Consider the following 19,486-nt stretch of genomic DNA (forward strand, 5'->3'; position numbering starts at 1 on the left):
TTCGGCTGCTTTCCACCTTTGCATTGTAAAGGCTCAGAGACGGCAACAATTGACGTGCTGCAGATTGAAACCCCGTGCACAAGGCAGTTTACACTGCAGATCTTCCCCAGTGTGTGGATGACATTTCTGAAACCTCATCTACTATAAGGGTACAGCTACACAGGATCACAGAGTAGCGGTGATCTCATACAAGTGAATGGGATCGCCGCAACAGTCACAAGAAATCCTCTGCGGAAACCCTGTGGCTGAAGCCTGGACGCTGCAGATCTGCTGCATATTTCACTAGTCCATTTATGTGCACATTTCATGTAGATGAGGTTTTTTTTATATAAATGCTGTAGATCTGCATGCAATTCTGCTGCAGACAATCTGCAGCTGTTAGGCCATGTTCACATGGAGGATTTTGACACTTTCAATTCCACCATATCAGAGACCGTGATGGTTTCTGCAGCAGTTTTTCCACTTTGAATGCTGCGGACCTGCTCTTGGTTTAGCCCTACTGAATGGAGCTAAATCGCAAGCAGATTCCCGTCGTGAATTCCCATGGTGTCCGTGCGGTAACCGTGTTATGTTTATTCTTGGCAGTGATGGTCAGTTCACAGTGTTCACCAGCGAACACATGCGGGCTGCCATCTTTAGTAAGGTAGACTCACCCGTCCGGCGATGCACCGGTAAGCCCTTACCTGTGCCGGGAGCTGGTCTGAAATCAAGTGCAGTCACCGGGAGCCGGCAGTTCTGAGAACAGCCGCTGGGGGCCTTCATCGGGCTGTTCTCGGAACTGCCTGCTCCCGGTGACTGCATTTGATTTCAGGTTTTACCTGTGCATCGCCGGACGGGTGAGTCTACCTTACTAAAGATGGCAGCCCGCATGTGTTCGCTGGCGAACACTGCGAACTGACCATCACTTATTCTTGGTACGATTTGGAAAATCACGTACAGAATTCTAGGCAACATGAATGTTTATGTAGAAGCCCATTGAAAACAATGGCAGGTGGTTTCAATGCAGATACCCGTATAGTTTTCACTGTGGAATCTGATATGAAATCCATGGCAAAAATTTGCTGTGTGAACATCGCCTTCCATTACATGTGGCCATACCCTAACTGTAGTTTACACCAGAAGCTTTGTAAATTACAGCTCAAATCTGCTCCAGCAATTTATAGCTGAAAAAACTATGATTTTCGGGCACTTCATGGTTTTGCCGGAATGTACAGAATACTAAATGCAAAGCACAGTCAGCTCTGCTGTATCAGTACAGAAACCGCGTGACGGACTCCACGACACGCCCTGCATCCTCCAGCACAGCAGCCATTACTATAGGGCGAGCTGTCTGGCATGGCCGCTTCTGATTGGCTGCTTTGGCACCAAATGATAGACTCGTAACGTGGCACATAACTCCGATATCTCAAAGGGGTGGCGGGAATGTGGTACAGTCCAAGTTTAATTCTCTCAGAAATGCTAGTGATGGATTTACCGGAACCTTAGGAAAAAGTGAATGTTAAAAAAACAAGAACGAATTCTGTCTATAATGAAGCCATTCGTTATAATGCCTCAGCCGTTAATCTGAACTCAACTAAACCTATCATTTGTGTATCGAATGACCCGCTAATCCTATTACTGAGTGGTAGAAAGCGTCACTGTCATAATTCCAGGCTTGCTAGCGCTCATTCATAGGCTGAGTTGCCACCCCTCTACTTGGCGCTCTGTGGAATGTTCCTGTCCCGGTGACGTCACGTCGCCCGGACGCCTTTTCTCCCCTTGCTCTCTGAGGCCTGTGCTCTTCTTTGATGCTTCGGCTGCTGGAGAGAAACATGAAGCTGCTCTTTGCTGCTGCCCTCATTGCGGGTTCGGTCATCTTCCTGCTCTTCCCCGGAGCCTCCGAGGCTGACGAGAAGAAGAAGGGTCCCAAGGTCACCGTAAAGGTAATGGGCGAGGACGGTGTAGACCGTACGTGTGCCTGAGCCCCGGACGTGGCAGCCCCGGGGCTGCAGAATGCTATAGAAGGGTGAGCTCCCTCCCATCTCTCCTCTCATGTGAATAGCGCTATTCATTAACATTAGCAGCGGATTCCAGTACATATAAAGAAGCCAAAGCCCACGTGAGGTTAGTGCTTGGGCAATTATCCGGAATGCACCAAACGTTCCCGATAGTTGCCTGATTTTGATTGTGGGTGAGAGCTGCACTTCCATGCAGCAATCATCTTGTTTGTATGGGGACGAACGATTGCTATTGTGTTTGCTCATTGTTTGTGGGCTGCAGATCCCTGTTCACACACAACCATCTGCTGCCCAGACATTCTTATTGTGTCACATCAAGGATGCTTCCGCTTAAAGGGAACCTGTCACCTCAAAAATGCATCTACACCCGCCAGCAGTACCTTGTAGTAGCCCGCAGCCTGTTAATAATCATATGCTTCATCCTGTTGTCCGATGCTGCGCAAGTTTAAAAAAACGCAGTTTTATTCTCCATCAGCGCTATAGTGCTGGGCAGCTTGGAGTCAAGAGGGCAGCGGCCTCCTCGCTTCAAGTCAAGGTAACCACGCCCCCCCTTGCCTGAGAGTGACAGCCTGCAGTGCGGCCACGATTCCCCAAGTCTCGCGCATTGCGCCGCTAACAGCCGCAGCAGATGGGATAGTGCATTACTACAGAGCGCACCGCGCATGCGCGAGACTTGGGGAATCGTGGCCGCACTGCAGGCTGTCACTCTCAGGCAAGAGGGGGCGGTTAGGGGCGTGGTTGCCTTGACTTGAAGCGAGGAGGCTGCTGCCCCCTTGACTCCATGCTGGCCGGCACTATAGCGCTGATGGAGAATAAAACGTTTTTTTCAAACTTGCTCTGATGCTCTCCTTTGCCCTGCGCAGGGCACGGGCTCTTTTGTTTACAATAACACACTGCCGGGCAGAAGCTTCCGCCCGGCAGTGTGTTCGGTGACGTCACCGGCTCTGATGGGCAGGCTTTAGCGCTGCCCTAGCCGTCTTACTGGGCTTCCTGGCAGCCCCATGGAGAGCCCCGATACATCACCGGATCTCCAAAAAATGCCTTTGCCCTGCACGATTTAGCGCAGGGCAAAGGAGAGCATCAGGGCAGGAACTGCTCCGATGCTCCTGTCAGGGGGGCTGCCTGGGTGAAAATGGAGGGATGTCCTGGTTCAGCTCTGAACACAGACAACCCCTTTAGTTGACGAGCGATTGTGTGTTCATTGGGTGAGTAGTGGCATCCTTTAGGCCTATTGCACACGACCGTATGGCTTTTTCAGTGTTTTGCGATCCGTTTTTCACGGATCCGTTGTTCCGTTTTTTGTTTCCGTTGTGTTTCCGTTTCTGTTCCGTTTTTCCGTATGGCATATACAGTATACAGTAATTACATAGATAAAATTGGGCTGGGCATAACATTTTCAATAGATGGTTCAGCAAAAAACGGAACGGAAACGGAAGACATACGGATGCATTTCCGTTTGTGTTCCGTTTTTTTGCGGACCCATTGACTTAAATGGAGCCACGGACTGTGATTTGCGGGCAATAATAGGACATGTTCTATGTTAAAAACGGAACGGAAAAAACGGAAACAGAATGCATACGGAGTACATTCCGTTTTTTTTGCGGACCATTGAAATGAATGGTTTCCGTATACGGACCGCAAAAAACCGGCCAGTAAACGGGAAAAAAAAAACGTTCCGTGTGCAATAGGCCTTACACGGGGCAATTATTGGGAACTGATAACCTGCATGTGTAAAAAGCCATGAGATGACAGATGAGCTTTCTGCCCAATCATAAAGTACAGGGGCTGTTTTCACGTGGTCACTGATCTTTATGACGGCAATTGGGAATTCCTTAAAGGGTATTCCAGTTTCAGCAAAAAAGTTCTACATTTTTCTAATATACTTTGTTTGATTCCTCAAGTTTTCAAGATCTCTGCTTGCTGTGATTTAATAGATGCCTCTATTGTTTTCTAATGTGCATCAGAATCTGTCCTGACTTACTGCAATAGCTCTGTCTAAGGCTACTTTCACACTTGCGTTCGGAGGTTCCACTTGTGAGTTCCGTTTGAGGCTCTCACAAGCGGCCCCGAACGCATCCATCAGCCCCAATGCATTCTGAGTGGTTGCGATCCGCTCAGAATGCCTGTCTGGCTCTGCTTGGCCTCCATTCCGCTCAGCAGGCGGACACCCGAACGCAGCTTGCAGCGTTCGGGGTGTCTGCCTGGCTTGTGTGGAGCCAGACGGATCCGTCCAGACGTACAATGTAAGTCAATGGGACGGATCCGTTTGAAGGTTGACACAATATGGTGCAATTTCAAACTGATCCGTCCCCCATTGACTTTCAATGCAAAGTCTGGACGATCTGTCTAAGGCCTCATGCACACGACAGTATTTTTTCACTGTCCGCTAAACGGGGTTCCGTTGGTCCGTGATCCGTGACCGCTTTTTTCGTCCGTGGGTCTTCCTTGATTTTTGGAGGATCCACGGACATGGAAAAAAAACGGATCCGTCCCCCATTGACTTTCAATGTAAAGTCAGGAGTCCCTATTATACCATCGGATCGGCGTTTTCTCCGATCCAATGGTATATTTTAACTTGAAGCGTCCCCATCACCATTGGAACGCCTCTATGTTAGAATATACTGTCGGATATGAGTTAGAATATACTGTCGGATCTGAGTTTCACGATCTAACTCATATCCGACAGTAATTCTAACCACAGAGGCGTTCCCATGGTGATGGGGACGCTTCAAGTTAGAATATACTATGCACATGACTGCCCCCTGCTGCCTGGCAGCACCTGATCTCTTACAGGGGGCGGTGATCCGCACAATTAACCCCTCAGGTGCCACACCTGAGGGGGGTTAATTGTGCGTATCATAGTCCCCTGTAAGAGATCATAAGCTGCAGGCAGCAGGGGGCAGACCCCCTCCCTCCTCTATTGTATTAATTTCATTGGTGGCCAGTGTGCGGCCCCCCCCCCCCTCCCCCATTGTATTATTTTCATTGGTGGCCAGTGTGCGGCCCCTCCCTCCCTCTATTGTAGTATTTTCATTGGTGGCACAGTGTGCGGCCTTCTCCCCCCCCCCCCCCCCACGATCATTGGTGGCAGCGGAGAGTTCCGATCGGAGTCCCAGTTTAATCGCTGTGGCTCCGATCGGTAACTATGGCAACCAGGACGCTACTGCAGTCCTGGTTGCCATGGTTACTTAGCAATATTAGAAGCATCATACTTACCTGCTGCGCTGTCTGTGACCGGCCGGGAGCTCCTCCTACTGGTAAGTGACAGGTCTGTGCGGCGCATTGCTTATGGTCTGTCACTTACCATAGGAGGAGCTCCCGGCCGTCACAGACAGCGCAGCAGGTTAAGTATGAGGCTTCTAAAAATGCTAAGTAACCATGGCAAACCAGGACTGCAGTAGCGTGCTGGTTGCCATGGTTACCGATCGGAGCCCCAGCGATTAAACTGGGACTCCGATCAGAAATCTCCGCTGCCACCAATGATCGGGGGGGGGGGGGGATAGGCGGAGAGGGGAGGCGCACACTGTGCCACCAATGAAAATAATACAATAGAGGGGGTCGGGGGGGGCTGCACACTGTGCAACCAATGAAAATAATACAATAGAGGAGGGAGGGGGGGCCGCACACTGTGCCCACCAATGAAAATAATACAAGGGAGGGAGGGGGGGCCGCACTGGCCACCAATGAAATTAAAACTGGGGAGGGAGGGGGTGTGCCCCCCTGCTGCCTGGCAGCCCCTGATCTCTTATAGGGGGCTATGATATGCACAATTGACCCCTTAGGTGCAGCACCTGAGGGGTTAATGTGCGGATCGCAGCCCCCTGTAAGAGATCGGGTGCTGCCAGGCAGCAGGGGCAGTCATGTACACAGTTCGTGGTATATTTACTAGAAGCGTCCCCATCACTATGGGACGCCTCTGTGTTAGAATATACTGTCGGATATGAGTTTTCACGAAGTGAAAACTCTGCTCTGAAAAAGCTTTATGCAGACGGATCTTCGGATCCGTCTGTATGAAAGTAACCTACGGCCACGGATCACGGACGCGGATGCCAATCTTGTGTGCATCAGTGTTCTTTCACGACCATTGACTGAATGGGTCCGTGAACCGTTGTCCGTCAAAATAATAGGACGGGTCATATTTTTTTGACGGCCAAGAAACACGGATCACGGATGCGGCTGCAAAACGGTGCATTTTCCGATTTTTTTTTTTTTTTCCACGGACCCATTGAAAGTCAATGGGTCCGCGAAAAAAAGCCGAAAGCGGCACAACGGCCACGGATGCACACAACGGTCGTGTGCATGAGGCCTAACTTTCACACTTAGATTTTTTTGTGAAATATAATGCAGACGGATCCGTTCTGAACGGATCCCAACGTTTGCATTATAGGAGCGGATCCGTCTGTGCAGACACCAGACGGATCCGATCCGAACGCAAGTGTAAAAGTAGCCTAATAATGAGCTATGTCCATCATGTGACCAGGACCAATTTAACCACCTGTTAGTGACCAGCCTGTTTCGGGACTTCGTGACCAAACCGGGTTTTTTTTTTTTTTTTTACTTTTAACTTTTTAGGGTACTTTCACACTTGCGTTGTTTGATTCCGGCAGGCAGTTCCGTTGCCTGAACTGCCTGCCTGATCAGCAAACTGTATGCAAACGCATGTAATTTTTTCTGACTGATCAGGCATTTTTTCAGACTGATCAGGATCCTGAAAAATGCCTGATCAGTCAGAAAAACGCATTTCCTGGGTCATCAGGCAAAACGGATCCGGTAAATTTTTCCCTCATTTTTAAAGGTCTGCGCCGGAGATAAAACCGTAGCATGCTACGGTTTTCTCTTTTGCCTGATCAGTCAAAATGACTGAACTGACGGACATCCTGATGCATCCTGAACGGATTACTCTCCATTCAGATGCATGGGGATATGCCTGATCAGTTCTTTTTCCGGTATAGAGCCCCTGTGACGGAACTCGTGCCGGAAAAGAAAAACGCTAGTGTGAAAGTACCCTTATAAAAACTATCTATCTAAATTTATTTTATTTATTTTTTGTTTCTGTCAATGAAGACTTGATTTTTGCAGGAAAAGTAGTAGTTTTTAGTGGCCCTGTTTTAGCATACAGATGATTTACCGATTAAGGAAACGGTAGATTTCTAGTGAATGACGGTAAGCAGAGATCTTAAAAACCCGGAGATAGTATACTGTAAAAAATCTATAACTTTTCGCTGTTTAAAGATTTATTTGCTGAAACAGGAGTAGCTCTTTAACTTGAGTAACTGGAGTTTTCCATTTTACTTCTACCGGAGTCCTGTATACCAGGGTTCAGCATCCTCTGGCACGCCAGCTGTTGTGAAACGGACTCTCAGCGTGCACAGTGGCTCAGCTGTTCTTAGAACTCCCATCAAAGCGATGGCGCATGCTAGGAGTTGTAGTTTGAGTGTCAGAGCTTGCATACCCTAGTCTGTACTGAGAGAGGTTTACTACTACAACTTCAGATTAGTGGCTAAGGACAGTTTTCAATTTTGTTGGCTGTGCAAGAAAAATCTTGGCGTTGTGAAACTAGCCTTAGCGCTCCAACTGCGCTACAGTTCTGGCTTTATGTTCCGGCACAGGAATAGATACCAGATCCGGACATATGCCAGACATTGCATGCGCTCCAGGATCCCGTTGACCAGAATGAAGTCCGTCGAATGCCCCAATGTGAATACCCGACCTCCTTTATTTTTGTCCGAATCTGCAGCGGAGGCTACTGCTGCAGATGGTCACTTAGCCTACGGATGAATTCACACGTGGCAAATATGTTGCAGATGTTTCTGTTCCAGTAACCCGATTGTGTTTGCAGAAATCCATGTGCTTGCGCCAAACGGCTTCATTCAGGTGAATGGATGTTCGCAGCACAGCCTTCCTTTGAGAACCGTGAAAGGCGGATGATGTGGCGGCCACACTGCAGCTTCAGAAGCCATGCAAGATTCTTACTGAAAAAGCCGCTGAGCGATCATACCACAAAAGAAGTTTGTAAGGCTACTTTCACACTTGCAGCAGTGTGATCCGGCGGGCAGTTCTGTCGTCGGAACTGCCCGCCGGATCCGCCGATTTGGATGTGACTGAAAGCATTTGTGATGCGGCTCTGTCTTACAAATGCATTGCAAGAACGGATCCGTCTCTCCGCTTGTCATGCGGACAGACGGATCCGTCTTGTATTTTTTTTTTTCACATTTTTAACGGTCTGCGCAGGCCGGAAGGACGGATCCGGCATTCTGGTATTTTGAATGCCGGATCCGGCACTAATACATTCCTATGGGGAAAAATGCCGGATCCAGCATTCAGGCAAGTCTTACGTTTTTTTTCGCGAGATAAAACCGGAGCATGCTACGGTTTTATCTTTTGCCTGATCAGTCAAAATGACTGAACTGAAGACAACCTGATGCATCCTGAACGGATTACTCTCCATTCAGAATGCATGGGGATATGCCTAATCAGTTCTTTTCCGGTATAGAGCCCCTGTGACGGAACTCTATGCTGGAAAAGAAAAACACTAGTGTGAAGGTACCCTAAGGGCAGAGGATTCCAACAGGCAGTTCCGTCAATCTGGACGCAAACTGATGGCATTTGTCAGACGGATCCGGATCCGTCTGACAAATGCATTGAAATACCGGATCCGTCTCTCCGGTGTCATCTGGAAAAACGGATCCAGTATTAATTTTTTAATTTTTTAGCATTTTTAAAGGTCTGCACATTATACACTTCAATGTCAATTAATGCCGGATCCGACGTTCCGGCAAGTGTTCAGTATTTTTGACTGGAGAGAAAACTGCAGCATTTTTTTAGGAGCCCATTGATTTACTTTTAGTTACATTGGAGAGCCTCTGCCGTTCCGTGCAGCTTCTTTCTCAGCTCATTGGGCAGTGCATCCTTGGCATATCAGAAAACTCATCCTAGTTTATCCAGGATCACAAAAATGGGTCCATAGCTCACTGAAATGGATGGGGATGAGCTGCAATACACTACCTATAGACAACCCGTACAAGCCCTTTAATGACATGTAGTATTTTCTCCTTTAAGAGTTTTCCGAGATTTAAAGAGGACCTTTCATCAGCATCAAGTATGTAAACTGAATATACATACATGTAGAGCGGCGCCCAGGGATCCCCCTGCACTTACTATTATCCCCAGGCGCCGCTCCGTTCTCCGGTTACAGGCTCCGGTAAAGTCATAGTTAGGCTCCACCCATTTGAGCCTGCCGCGGTCTCCTTCTCCTATGCTGTAGCGCTGGCCAATCGCAGCGCTCAGCTCTTAGCCATGCTATGAGTCTGTATAGTCTGTCAGCCTCTCTGCCAGAAAACTCCTGTGGACCTGAAACTTTCTGTATGTTCACATATGCAGTAAAATTCAGCTTTTCTGTTCTGGCATAGGATAAGAAAAACGTAATCGCCAGATCAGGCATATGCAGGACCCCTCTGATGCCTGGCGGATCTCACTGACTATAATGGGTCTGTTGGGTTTCTGGTATGGATTTTTTTTTTTTTCTTTTTTTCTTCTCCTGGCTTCTATGAAAGAGGCTTCTGACATAACCTCACAGATGTGAACTCAGCCTGGGTAACTGCAATAAGTGAGCAATACCATATACCAGGGATGCTCAATACAATGCGACAGCACTCTGCAAACCAAATAAAGTACAAAAAAAGTATTCTAATGCTATGCTTATTAGGGTACTTTCAAACTTGCAGCAGAGTGATCCGGCAAGCAGTTCCGTCGCCGGAACTGCCGGCCGGATCCGGCAAAAGGTATGACCACTGAATGCAGTTTAAGACTGATCAGAATCCTGATCAGTCTTAAAAATGCATTGCAAGAACGGATCAGTTTGTCATACGGACAAACGGATCCGTTTTGATAAAAAAATAATAATAATTCAGACCGGAAGGACAGATCCGGCATTCCAGTATTTTGAAAGCCAGATCCGGCACTAATACATTAAATGCCGTATCCGGCATTCAGGCAAGTCTTCCAATTTTTATTTTTATTTTTTTGGGCCGGAGATAAAACCGTAGCATGCTGCGGTTTTATCTTTTGCCTGATCCGTAAAAAAGACTGAACTGAAGACATCCTGATGCATCCTGAACGGATTACTCTCCATTCAGAATGCATTAGGATAAAACTGATCCGTTCTTTTCCGGTATAGAGCCCCTAGGACGGAACTCTGTGCCGGAAAAGAAAAACGCTAGTGTGAAAGTACCCTTATGTTAATTAGAGATTCTTGGCAAATACATTTTGTACAAAATTATTTGGGCCCGCCTGCCACACGTCAAGGCGATCTCTGTAAGATGGTAACCTAACACTAAATACTAGGGATGTGAATGGATCCTTAGGGGAAATAAGTGCCTCCCTGAAAAGAGCACCATGTTCCATTGTGATATTATCTGAACCTTATTTGTATCCTGTTTATTTCTTTCCCCTTATCAATGCATATTATAATGTAGAAAGGTTAAGCCGAGCAGTGTGAGCATTAACACGTCCCTTTCAAATCCTAAAGGTTATGGTTGTATCAGGAGTCATGGATTAAGATAAGATGGGAGTGACCTCTGTTCATTATTCACTATATTATGATTCTAACCATTGGATAAGTTCATCTTCTCCGCCCGCTGTTCACGTGTAAGCGCCCAGTGTGCTAAATACTAGGCTGGGCCTTTATTTCCCACCTCCAGGGGATAATCTTGTAGGACTTCTGATGCTGACCTGTTTTCCTGACCTTCTCTCTAAAGGTTTTCTTTGATGTTAACATCGGAGATGATGAAGTTGGACGTATAGTGATTGGACTTTTCGGCAAAACTGTTCCCAAGACAGTGGATAACTTTGTTGCACTTGCAACTGGAGAGGTGAGTTGTGAAGCGTATCACCCCAGCTTCTAGAGCTGGATATAGAGACGTGGGATCTACGGTAACTGACTCTTTATTCATAAATGTGCTTTTCTTCAAATAAGTGTACAGTTCTAAGGGTCCAGTCACACATTCGTAGTGTATTGCGGATCCGGCACCCCCCATAGAACTGCCTATTCTTGTCCGCAATTGCGAATGAATGGGTCCATGGACGTGTGAATGGACCCTAAGACTATATGTAATGCGGGTGTCATTGGCTGCCAGTCTAAATGTTTTTCCTCTTGCAGTCGAGGTTCTAGGGCGTAAGATATTTTAACTAAAGTTAAGTGATAATGCTACACCATGATCTCTTCTCATTCTGAATGGAGAGAAATCCGTTCAGGATGCATCATGATGTCTTCAGTTCCGGAACGTTTTTTGGCCGGAGAAAATACCGCAGCATGCTGTGCTTTTTGCTCCGGCCAAAAATCCTAAACACTTGCCGCAAGGCCGGATCCGGAATTAATGCCCATTGAAAGGCATTGATCCGGCCTTAAGCTAAACGTCGTTTCGGCGCATTGCCGGATCCGACGTTTAGCTTTTTCTGAATGGTTACCATGGCTGCCAAGATGCTAAAGTCCTGGCAGCCATGGTAAAGTGTAGTGGGGAGCGGGGGAGCAGCATACTTACCGTCCGTGCGGCTCCCCGGGAGCATGGATGACGTGATCACATGGACATATGTATACTGCTCCCCCGCTCCCCACTACTATGGCAACCAGGACTTTAGTAGCGTCCTGGCTGCCATAGTAACACTGTATGCATTTTGAAGACGGATCCGTCTTCAAATGCTTTCAGTTCACTTGCGTTTTTCCGGATCCGGCGTGTAATTCCGGCAAATGGAGTACACGCCGGATCCGGACAACGCAAGTGTGAAAGGGCCCTAAGTGAGATAAACCATTATATTTCAGTATCTAAGTATTAAGCTGGCCATGATATTAAATGTGCATCAACTAACCTGCCAGTCATCTTATTTGTACGTTCAGCGGGGCCCGGAAGAACAAGAGTGGACATGTTGGATTACACTCTGCCTTCAAGAGGTAGTCTGAACACCACCATACACATTACATGGTCACTTAGTCCTGCTGAAATCAGTGACTTCTACTAACACAACCATTGTGTAAGGCCATCCTAAGAGGACAACAACTCTGATAACTGTACTGACATGTAACAAGCTGTGCGCCTGTGTCCTCATCACACCACCAGGATAGAATCTTATCAATTGGAAAAAAAAATCATGACTGCAAGCAGAGATCTTGAAAGTGGTGTGGAATTAAAACGGAGTTATTGGAAAACTGTAACTTTAAGTAGATACTTCATTATTTTCTGAATCCGATAATGAGATTGTGCTCATTTTCGTTCACCTTCTGTTTTAAGGCCCTTATACACAGCCGACTATCGACCGTTTGTTTGCCCCCAGATCATTGCCCCGTGTAAAGATGCCCAGCGATCACCTGACCAATAAGCAAACGTTATAAAACTCATTAGCAGCAGCACCTATCGAGATGGTCAATGCTTGTCTGATTATCATGAGGTGTTTCCACGAACTCATTCTCGCAGTCATTCGTTCAAACCCCTCCTCATAGAATGACATTGTCAGCAGCACCTGTCTACACGACTGCGAGAATGAGTGTTCATGGAAACGCCTCACGATAATCGGCGCTCGTTCATGCAATTCATCTAAATCGCTGGAGTTAAAGAGGTATTCCAGATATGTGAAGTTATCCCCTATCCATATGATGCTCAGTGGTGGCTGAGAACGGAGACTCCATACCCCCGTGAAGCCCACCAACATGAACAGAGCAGCTGGTCGGCAATGTGCCCAGGCATTCCATTGCTTTTTATGGAAGTTCTGGAGATTGCTAAATACGGTGGATAGGATGCGGGATAACGTCACAAAACTGAAGCTTAAAAATTAGTTTGGCGTTGCATCTTAAAACAAAATGGCATACAATCTGACGGGCTCCTTTATTCTTTCAGAAAGGGTTTGGTTATAAGGACAGCAAGTTCCACCGTGTGATCAAAGACTTCATGATTCAGGGAGGCGATTTCACAAGTGGAGATGGTACCGGAGGTCAGTAAATGAAATTTAAAAAAATGCTACAATTTTTGTTTTTCATTATATTTTTCTAAAAGGAGTGTAATGTGAGTTCGTTTATAAGAAAGCCATAAAGCATTGGTTTAACCCCTTCCCGACACATATAACGTAATAGTACATAGTGGTGGCAAGTGACTTGCTGTATTTTGACGTACTATTACGTCACAGTGATCGGCCGGGCACCGGATCGGTGCGCGCCCGATTACTGCAGGGGCTCGGCAGTCCTTGATAGCCGGGCCCCTGCTGTATCCGCCGGCAACGCTGTAAAAGCTGATGCCGGCGGATTAACCCCTTCTATGCCGCGGTCAGTGCTGATTGTGGCATAGAAGGGTTTTGTGGCGGGTAAGGGAGCCCATCGGTTCCCCGCGCTGCTGTGGCGGCAACCTGATGGGTGACAAGGCAGCACGATGCCATGCACGGGCAGCCTCAGGCTGGGTCTCCTAGGTAACCTGTTAGTGTAATACATTTACAGGCAATGCATTACAATACAGATGTGTTGTAGTGCATTGCAGAGGAGATCAGACCCTCAATAGTCCCAGAGTGGGACAGAAATAAAGTTTAAAAAAAAAAAAGGGAAAAAGTGTTTTTAATTTAAAACCCCTTTCCGCTGATTTTATAGTAAAAAATAGAAAAAACACACGTTAGGTATCGCCGCATCCGTAACGACCGGCTCTATAAATATCACGTGATCCACCTCATCCGATAAACACCATAAAAAAAAAAAAATTGTCACCTTACATCAGAAAAAGTGCAACACCAAGCGATCAAAAAGTCGTATGTTCCACAAAATGGTACCAATAAAACCGTCACCTGATCCTGCAAAAAAAATGAGCCCCTACATAAGAAAATCGCTCAAAAAAAATAAAAAAGCTATGGCTCTCAGTCTATGGAGACACTAAAACATTTTTTGGTTTAAAAAATGCTATTATTGTGTAAAACTTAAATAAGATAAAGTATACATATTAGGTATTGCCACGTACGTAACGTTCTGCTCTATAAAAATGTCACATGACCCTAACCCCTTAGGTGAATGCTGTAAAAATAAATAAATAACAACTGTGCCAAAACAACCAATTTTTGTGGTCACCTTGCCCCATAAAGTGTAATAATGAATGATCAAAAAAAATCATATGTACCCAAAAATAGTACCAATAAAAACATCAACTCTTCCTGCAAAAAAACGAGCCCCTGCACAAAACGATTGGCAGAAAAATATGGCGTTCAGAAAATGTTGACACAAAAACATAATTTTATTTTCAAAACTGCTTTATTATGTAAAACTGAAAAAGTAAACATATTTGATATCATTGTGTCCGTAACAACCTGCTCTATAAAAATAGAACATGATATGAATGTTGTAAAAAAATAAAATAAAAACTGTGCCAAAGCAGCCAAATTTTGGTTACTTTGCATCACAAAAACTTAATATAGAGCAATTAAAAATCATATGTACCCCAAAATAGTACCAATAAAACTGGCACCTTATCCCCTAGTTTCCAAAATTGGGTCACTTTTTGGGAGTTTCTACTGTAAGAGTGCATCAGGGGGGCTTCAAATGAGACATGGCATCTAAAAACCAGTCTAGCAAAAGCTGCCTTCCAAAAACCATATGGTGCTCCTTTTCTTCTAGGGCCTGCGGTGGGCCCTTACATCCGTTTACGACCACATGTGGGGTGTTTCTGTAAACTGCAGAATCAGGTTAATAAATATTGAGTTTTGTTTGGCTGTTAACACTCGATGTGTTAAAGAAAAAAATGGATTAAAATGGAAAATCTGCCAAAAAAGTGAAATTTCATCTCCATTTTACTTTAATTCTTGTGGAACACCTAAATGGTTAACAAAGATTGTAAAATCGGTTTTGAGTAACTTGAGGGGTCTAGTTTCTTCAAAGGGGGGTTTCCACTATGTAAGCCCCACAAAGTGACTTCAGACCTGAACTGGTCCTTTAAAAAGTGGGGTTTGGAAATTTTCTTAAAAATTTTAAGAATTACTTCTAAAATTCTAAGCCTTCTAACGTCCTAAAAATAAAATGACATTTACAAAATGATGCCAACATAAAGTAGACATGGGGAATGTTAAGTAATAAATATTTTATGAGGTATCACTTTCTGTTTTAAAAGCAGAGAAATAAAAATTTAGAAAATTGCCAATTTATTAAAAAATTAGTAAAATTTTTTTTTTTTTTTTTTTTTCATAAATAAAAGTGAAATATATTGACTCAAACTTATGACTGTCATGAAGTACAATGTCTGACGAGAAAAAAAATGGCTTGTATAAATAAGTGTTTCAAAGCTATTACCCCATAAAGTGACATGTCCGATTTGGAAAAAATGGCCTGGGCAGAAGGGCGAAAACTGTCCCTTCCACAAATATTAAAAATGTTTTTTTTAAATTGACAGGCAGGATTACTTTGTTTTAACTGCGTTTGTTAAATCTCGTGATATAAAAAAAAAAAAAAACATGAGACACAAAGCCACTGGTAAAAGGAGGAGTCCTCCCTACTGGATCTTTTACTGCCTTTTCTTAAACTTCCATTTTGTTGTTCCAAAATAACACGGCATGAAGCCACCTTTCAAGAAATCTGCTTAGTGAACATAACCTTTATCCCTTTAATTTTTTACCTACTATTTTTTACGTATTATTTTTTACCTTGTATCCTTTTATTGTTCTATCCACATTATATATTTTTTACATTATTTCTATGTGGTACTACATAAAGACAATTTTTATGGACTGTATACTAATGGACACAGCTTCTACTCATTGCACCTACTGAAAGGGGGCAACCATCACTAGACAATCACAGCATTGTCACACCCCCACCCCGCACAATTTTTTACTGTGCACCCCCACTGCCGCACATTGCAAATCAACATTTTTTCCTTGAGTACCCCATTTTTTAGAACCTCTAGAATTTTAGAATATCTACTTCTCAAACCCATCATTCTAAAAATAAATATATATTTTTTACCATCACCTGTGTATATTGCTTCTTTAGCACCTTGATAGATGTAGAGTGCCGGTTCTCCATTATATACCTTTATTGTTATAAACTACCCTCCTGATTGGGTGAATCAGTCCAGAACCAGAGCACCTATACATTGCAGTGATCAGGTGAGCCACCAATAACCTATCTTTATAACCTTTATCCCGTCTCTAAACTAGGAAAGAGCATTTATGGAGATAGATTCCCCGATGAAAACTTTAAGCTGAAGCACTACGGTCCATACTGGGTGAGCATGGCCAATGCCGGAAAGGACACAAATGGTTCCCAGTTTTTCATCACAACTGTTAAGACTACTTGGCTGGATGGAAGACATGTGGTATTTGGTAAAATCCTGGAAGGAGAGGTAAGATTTTGGTGCAGTAACTCATGTGCAATATTCATACATATACTGTTATATTAGAAGCCATACTCATTCAGAATTCAGTTACTCTAAATTACATTTTTCAATGGTTGTAGTCATCAGTTTAGCTCCCCCACCCTCATTTATGAGCTGAGGAACATAAATTGCTAATTAACTTTTGTATGTTTCTTCAAAATACTCTAGTTTTCCCCTACCCCTTGTGGGGATTCACTCTGGTAGGCAGGTTAGCGGACGCAGTATAGAGGCAACAACAAAGTCTTTTTTAATTAAACAGTGTTTATTCACACATTAAGTAAATGACAAAACAAAAAGTCTGCTTTAAGGAAAACAGTCACCTTGTGAGTCTGGTGTTCGTTCACACCATGCGGCAAAGAAGTAGTGCTTGGACAAAGCCGAATCCACCTGCTTTCACACCAACAAGGTAGCAGGCCTTAATCCTGGCCCAAACTCCCAGGTCCCAACACAGAGACTTGAATGGAAAATCCCAGCAGTCGTTGCTGGGATTTTCCATTCAACTACACGTGGAACCGGTCCTATCCCGCGCAGCGTGCATTTCAGCGTGTGCTGGTCGACTCATCCCCAACACAGAGACTGACAGAGCTCCACTGTCAGAGAGGAGTAATCCACTCACAGCTGACACTGCTGGCTGTTTTTTTTATAGGCCAGTCATTAAATTGTCTGGACTTGTAAAAATGCATGAAATTCATGGCTTTTCTCTAGGATATGCCCCCATTGTCTGATAGGTGCGGACCTACGAGAACGGAGCGGGGAAACTAATGGAGGGTGCACTGCGCATGCGCAGCCACCCTCCAATTAATTTCAATGGGGCCGCCAAAAATAGCCGAGCACTGGCTCGGCTATTTCCATCTGCCCCATAGAAATGAATGGGAGCAGGGGCCACGCGTGTGCGGTGCGCTCCCATTCACTTGTATGGGAGTAGCGCTTGGTGGTGGACGGACCCTGGGAAACCCGGGGTCCTCAAGCCACAGCTCTCCCCGCTCCATTCTCCTTGTAGGTGCGGGTATGCCCCCATTGTATGTGATGGGAATATCCCTTTTAAAGGAGTTCTCTGGTCTTTAATGAACATCCTTATATGTGCTGACCTATGGAGGAAAGATCTGCTCAGTACTTACCCTTCCAATTCTGCTTCGCTTGTGACCACTGGAACTGGATGCGGGCTCTTCCACTCGGGTCCTGATGGGATGTGTTCCTGAGTTTTCTAGTTCAGGTGTACACAGTATGCAGCTGAATTGAAAGACTAAGGAACACATCTGGCTGGGACCTGAATGGAAGAGCCCACATCCAGTCCCATGGAACTGGCACTGCTATGGAGGGGTAAGTACTGAGCAGACTATCTTAACCTCTATAGGACAGCACACAGGAGGCTTTTCATCAAAGCCCAGAGAACTCCTTTGAATTGATTGTCCCATTCAGACTACCTTTCCATATACTTTTCTGTTAGAGAAGCTCTGCAGCCACTCATCATGACCCATTTATGATTCCCAGTAATATCAGGCAAGCTGCAGGAGAAATGGAACACACAGGATTTCAGCTACCTACCTGTGGCAATTACCCGATCACCGTTGGATGCTCATTTAGAGAAGCGGTAGTCTAGAGGGGACAACGCCTTTGAGCATCTAGTCTCGACACTTTACCAAAGTAGTTGAAAAAGAGTGTTTCGTGCTGTGGGGGATGTCGCTCAGCCATATATTATTCATTTATTACATTTCTTGTGTGACCTTCATGTATTTACAGTCCTGTGTTCTCATTGCAGGATGTAATAAGAAAGATTGAAGCCACCAAGACAGATTCACGAGACAAGCCTCTTAAAGATGTGGTTATAGTAAACTGTGGAAAGATTGAAGTGGAGAAGCCTTTTGGAATTGCCAAAGAGTAAACCAATAACGGCTCCAGCTCTGCACCAGAAATTGTTCTATCACTGGATCAGTTGGAGCTTGAAGATACATTTAACCAGTTGCCTTTGTTCTGTGACAGGCGGAAAGCTCTTTGCCATCTATACAGGGACGTCTGTGTAGCTCAGAACTGATCTAACAGTGACCAAAACAAAATGCCGCCAAACCATGTTGGCACAGCCAGTATACTGACTTGCACATTCCATCCGTTTAATGTGTCCAAATTGGTTGGGGAAGACATGAAATGTGTACAATTCCTTGAAATAAACTGGTTTCTACAAAATGATTGTTTTTTGATTAATATTGTGTTGTATCTTGCCTCGTTGTTGGTGGGGATTCTGCAGGTGGAGAACACCTTTACAAAACTAACATTCTGTTCTTCACTGAAATCGGAGATCATTCCCAGATCTCCTCCTCCTCATCTCGAACCAGTGTAATCTGACTGAAACCACTGCCCATCGACGCATGCTATTTGTTGGGAAGAGTTCAAATTTTAATGGCTGCGTGTTGCCTCACCCTCAGGCTAGGTCTACACAACAATATTTGTCGTGCGACAATAAGGTACAACCTCACTGCAACATTTTGTTGCACCAATGTCGCACAACGATTTTTATAATGGCAGTTTATGGTGTCGCACTGGAACATGCTGCGACTGCGACGCAACAGTCGCAGAAAAATCCATCTCAAATGGATTTTCTGCGACTGTCGCAGCATGTTGCAGTGCGACACCATAGACTGCCATTATAAAAATTGTCGTGCAACAAAATGTCGTTGTGTAGACCTAGCCTCATTTAACACTTTTTTTTTTTTTTTTTTTCCCCCCCAATTGAGTCGTATTAGGCTCCATTCACACGTCCGCATCCGTTTCCGCAATTTTGCGGAACGGGTGCGGACACATTCATTATGGGGAGGGAATGGATGCGGACAGCACACAGTGTGCTATCCGCATTTGCGCAGCGCAGCCCCGATTTTCGGGTCCCGCAGCTCCGCAAAAGATAGAACATGTCCTATTCTTGTCCGCAGCTGCGGACAAGAATAGGCATTTCTATAGGGGTGCCGGGCTGGTGTATTGCGGAGCCTTAATGTAAGTCCCCCTGCTAGTTTTCAGAAGCTTTTTAACCCATTAGTGACTGTGTTTTTACAGCATTAACTAATGGGCTTTAAACCTGCTCATATGTATTTTACATCAGTGCAGGTTTAGCCT

The 19,486-nt window shown here is 45.1% G+C and overlaps 1 protein-coding gene across 1 annotated transcript; it reads left to right on the top strand.

Moving 5' to 3' along the window:
* The first annotated feature begins 1,723 nt into the window (after positions 1-1,723).
* On the top strand, positions 1,724-18,565 carry PPIB (peptidylprolyl isomerase B). Its single transcript, XM_040413772.1, has 5 exons — positions 1,724-1,922; positions 10,754-10,867; positions 12,884-12,977; positions 16,167-16,351; positions 18,144-18,565. The coding sequence occupies exons 1-5, from the start codon at positions 1,788-1,790 to the stop codon at positions 18,264-18,266; spliced, it is 651 nt and encodes a 216-aa protein (XP_040269706.1). The 5' UTR covers positions 1,724-1,787; the 3' UTR covers positions 18,267-18,565.
* Positions 18,566-19,486: the final 921 nt, after the last annotated feature.

Source organism: Bufo bufo, chromosome 1 (assembly GCF_905171765.1).
Source record: "Bufo bufo chromosome 1, aBufBuf1.1, whole genome shotgun sequence".
NCBI lineage: Eukaryota > Metazoa > Chordata > Amphibia > Anura > Bufonidae > Bufo > Bufo bufo.

Bases quoted from the DNA above. Each gene is read 5' to 3' on its own strand.
- PPIB (XM_040413772.1), top strand. From the start codon at position 1,788: ATGCTTCGGCTGCTGGAGAGAAACATGAAGCTGCTCTTTGCTGCTGCC. The intron at 10,868-12,883 runs GTGAGTTGTGAA...TTATTCTTTCAG, and splicing joins TTGCACTTGCAACTGGAGAG to AAAGGGTTTGGTTATAAGGA. The intron at 16,352-18,143 runs GTAAGATTTTGG...TTCTCATTGCAG, and splicing joins GTAAAATCCTGGAAGGAGAG to GATGTAATAAGAAAGATTGA.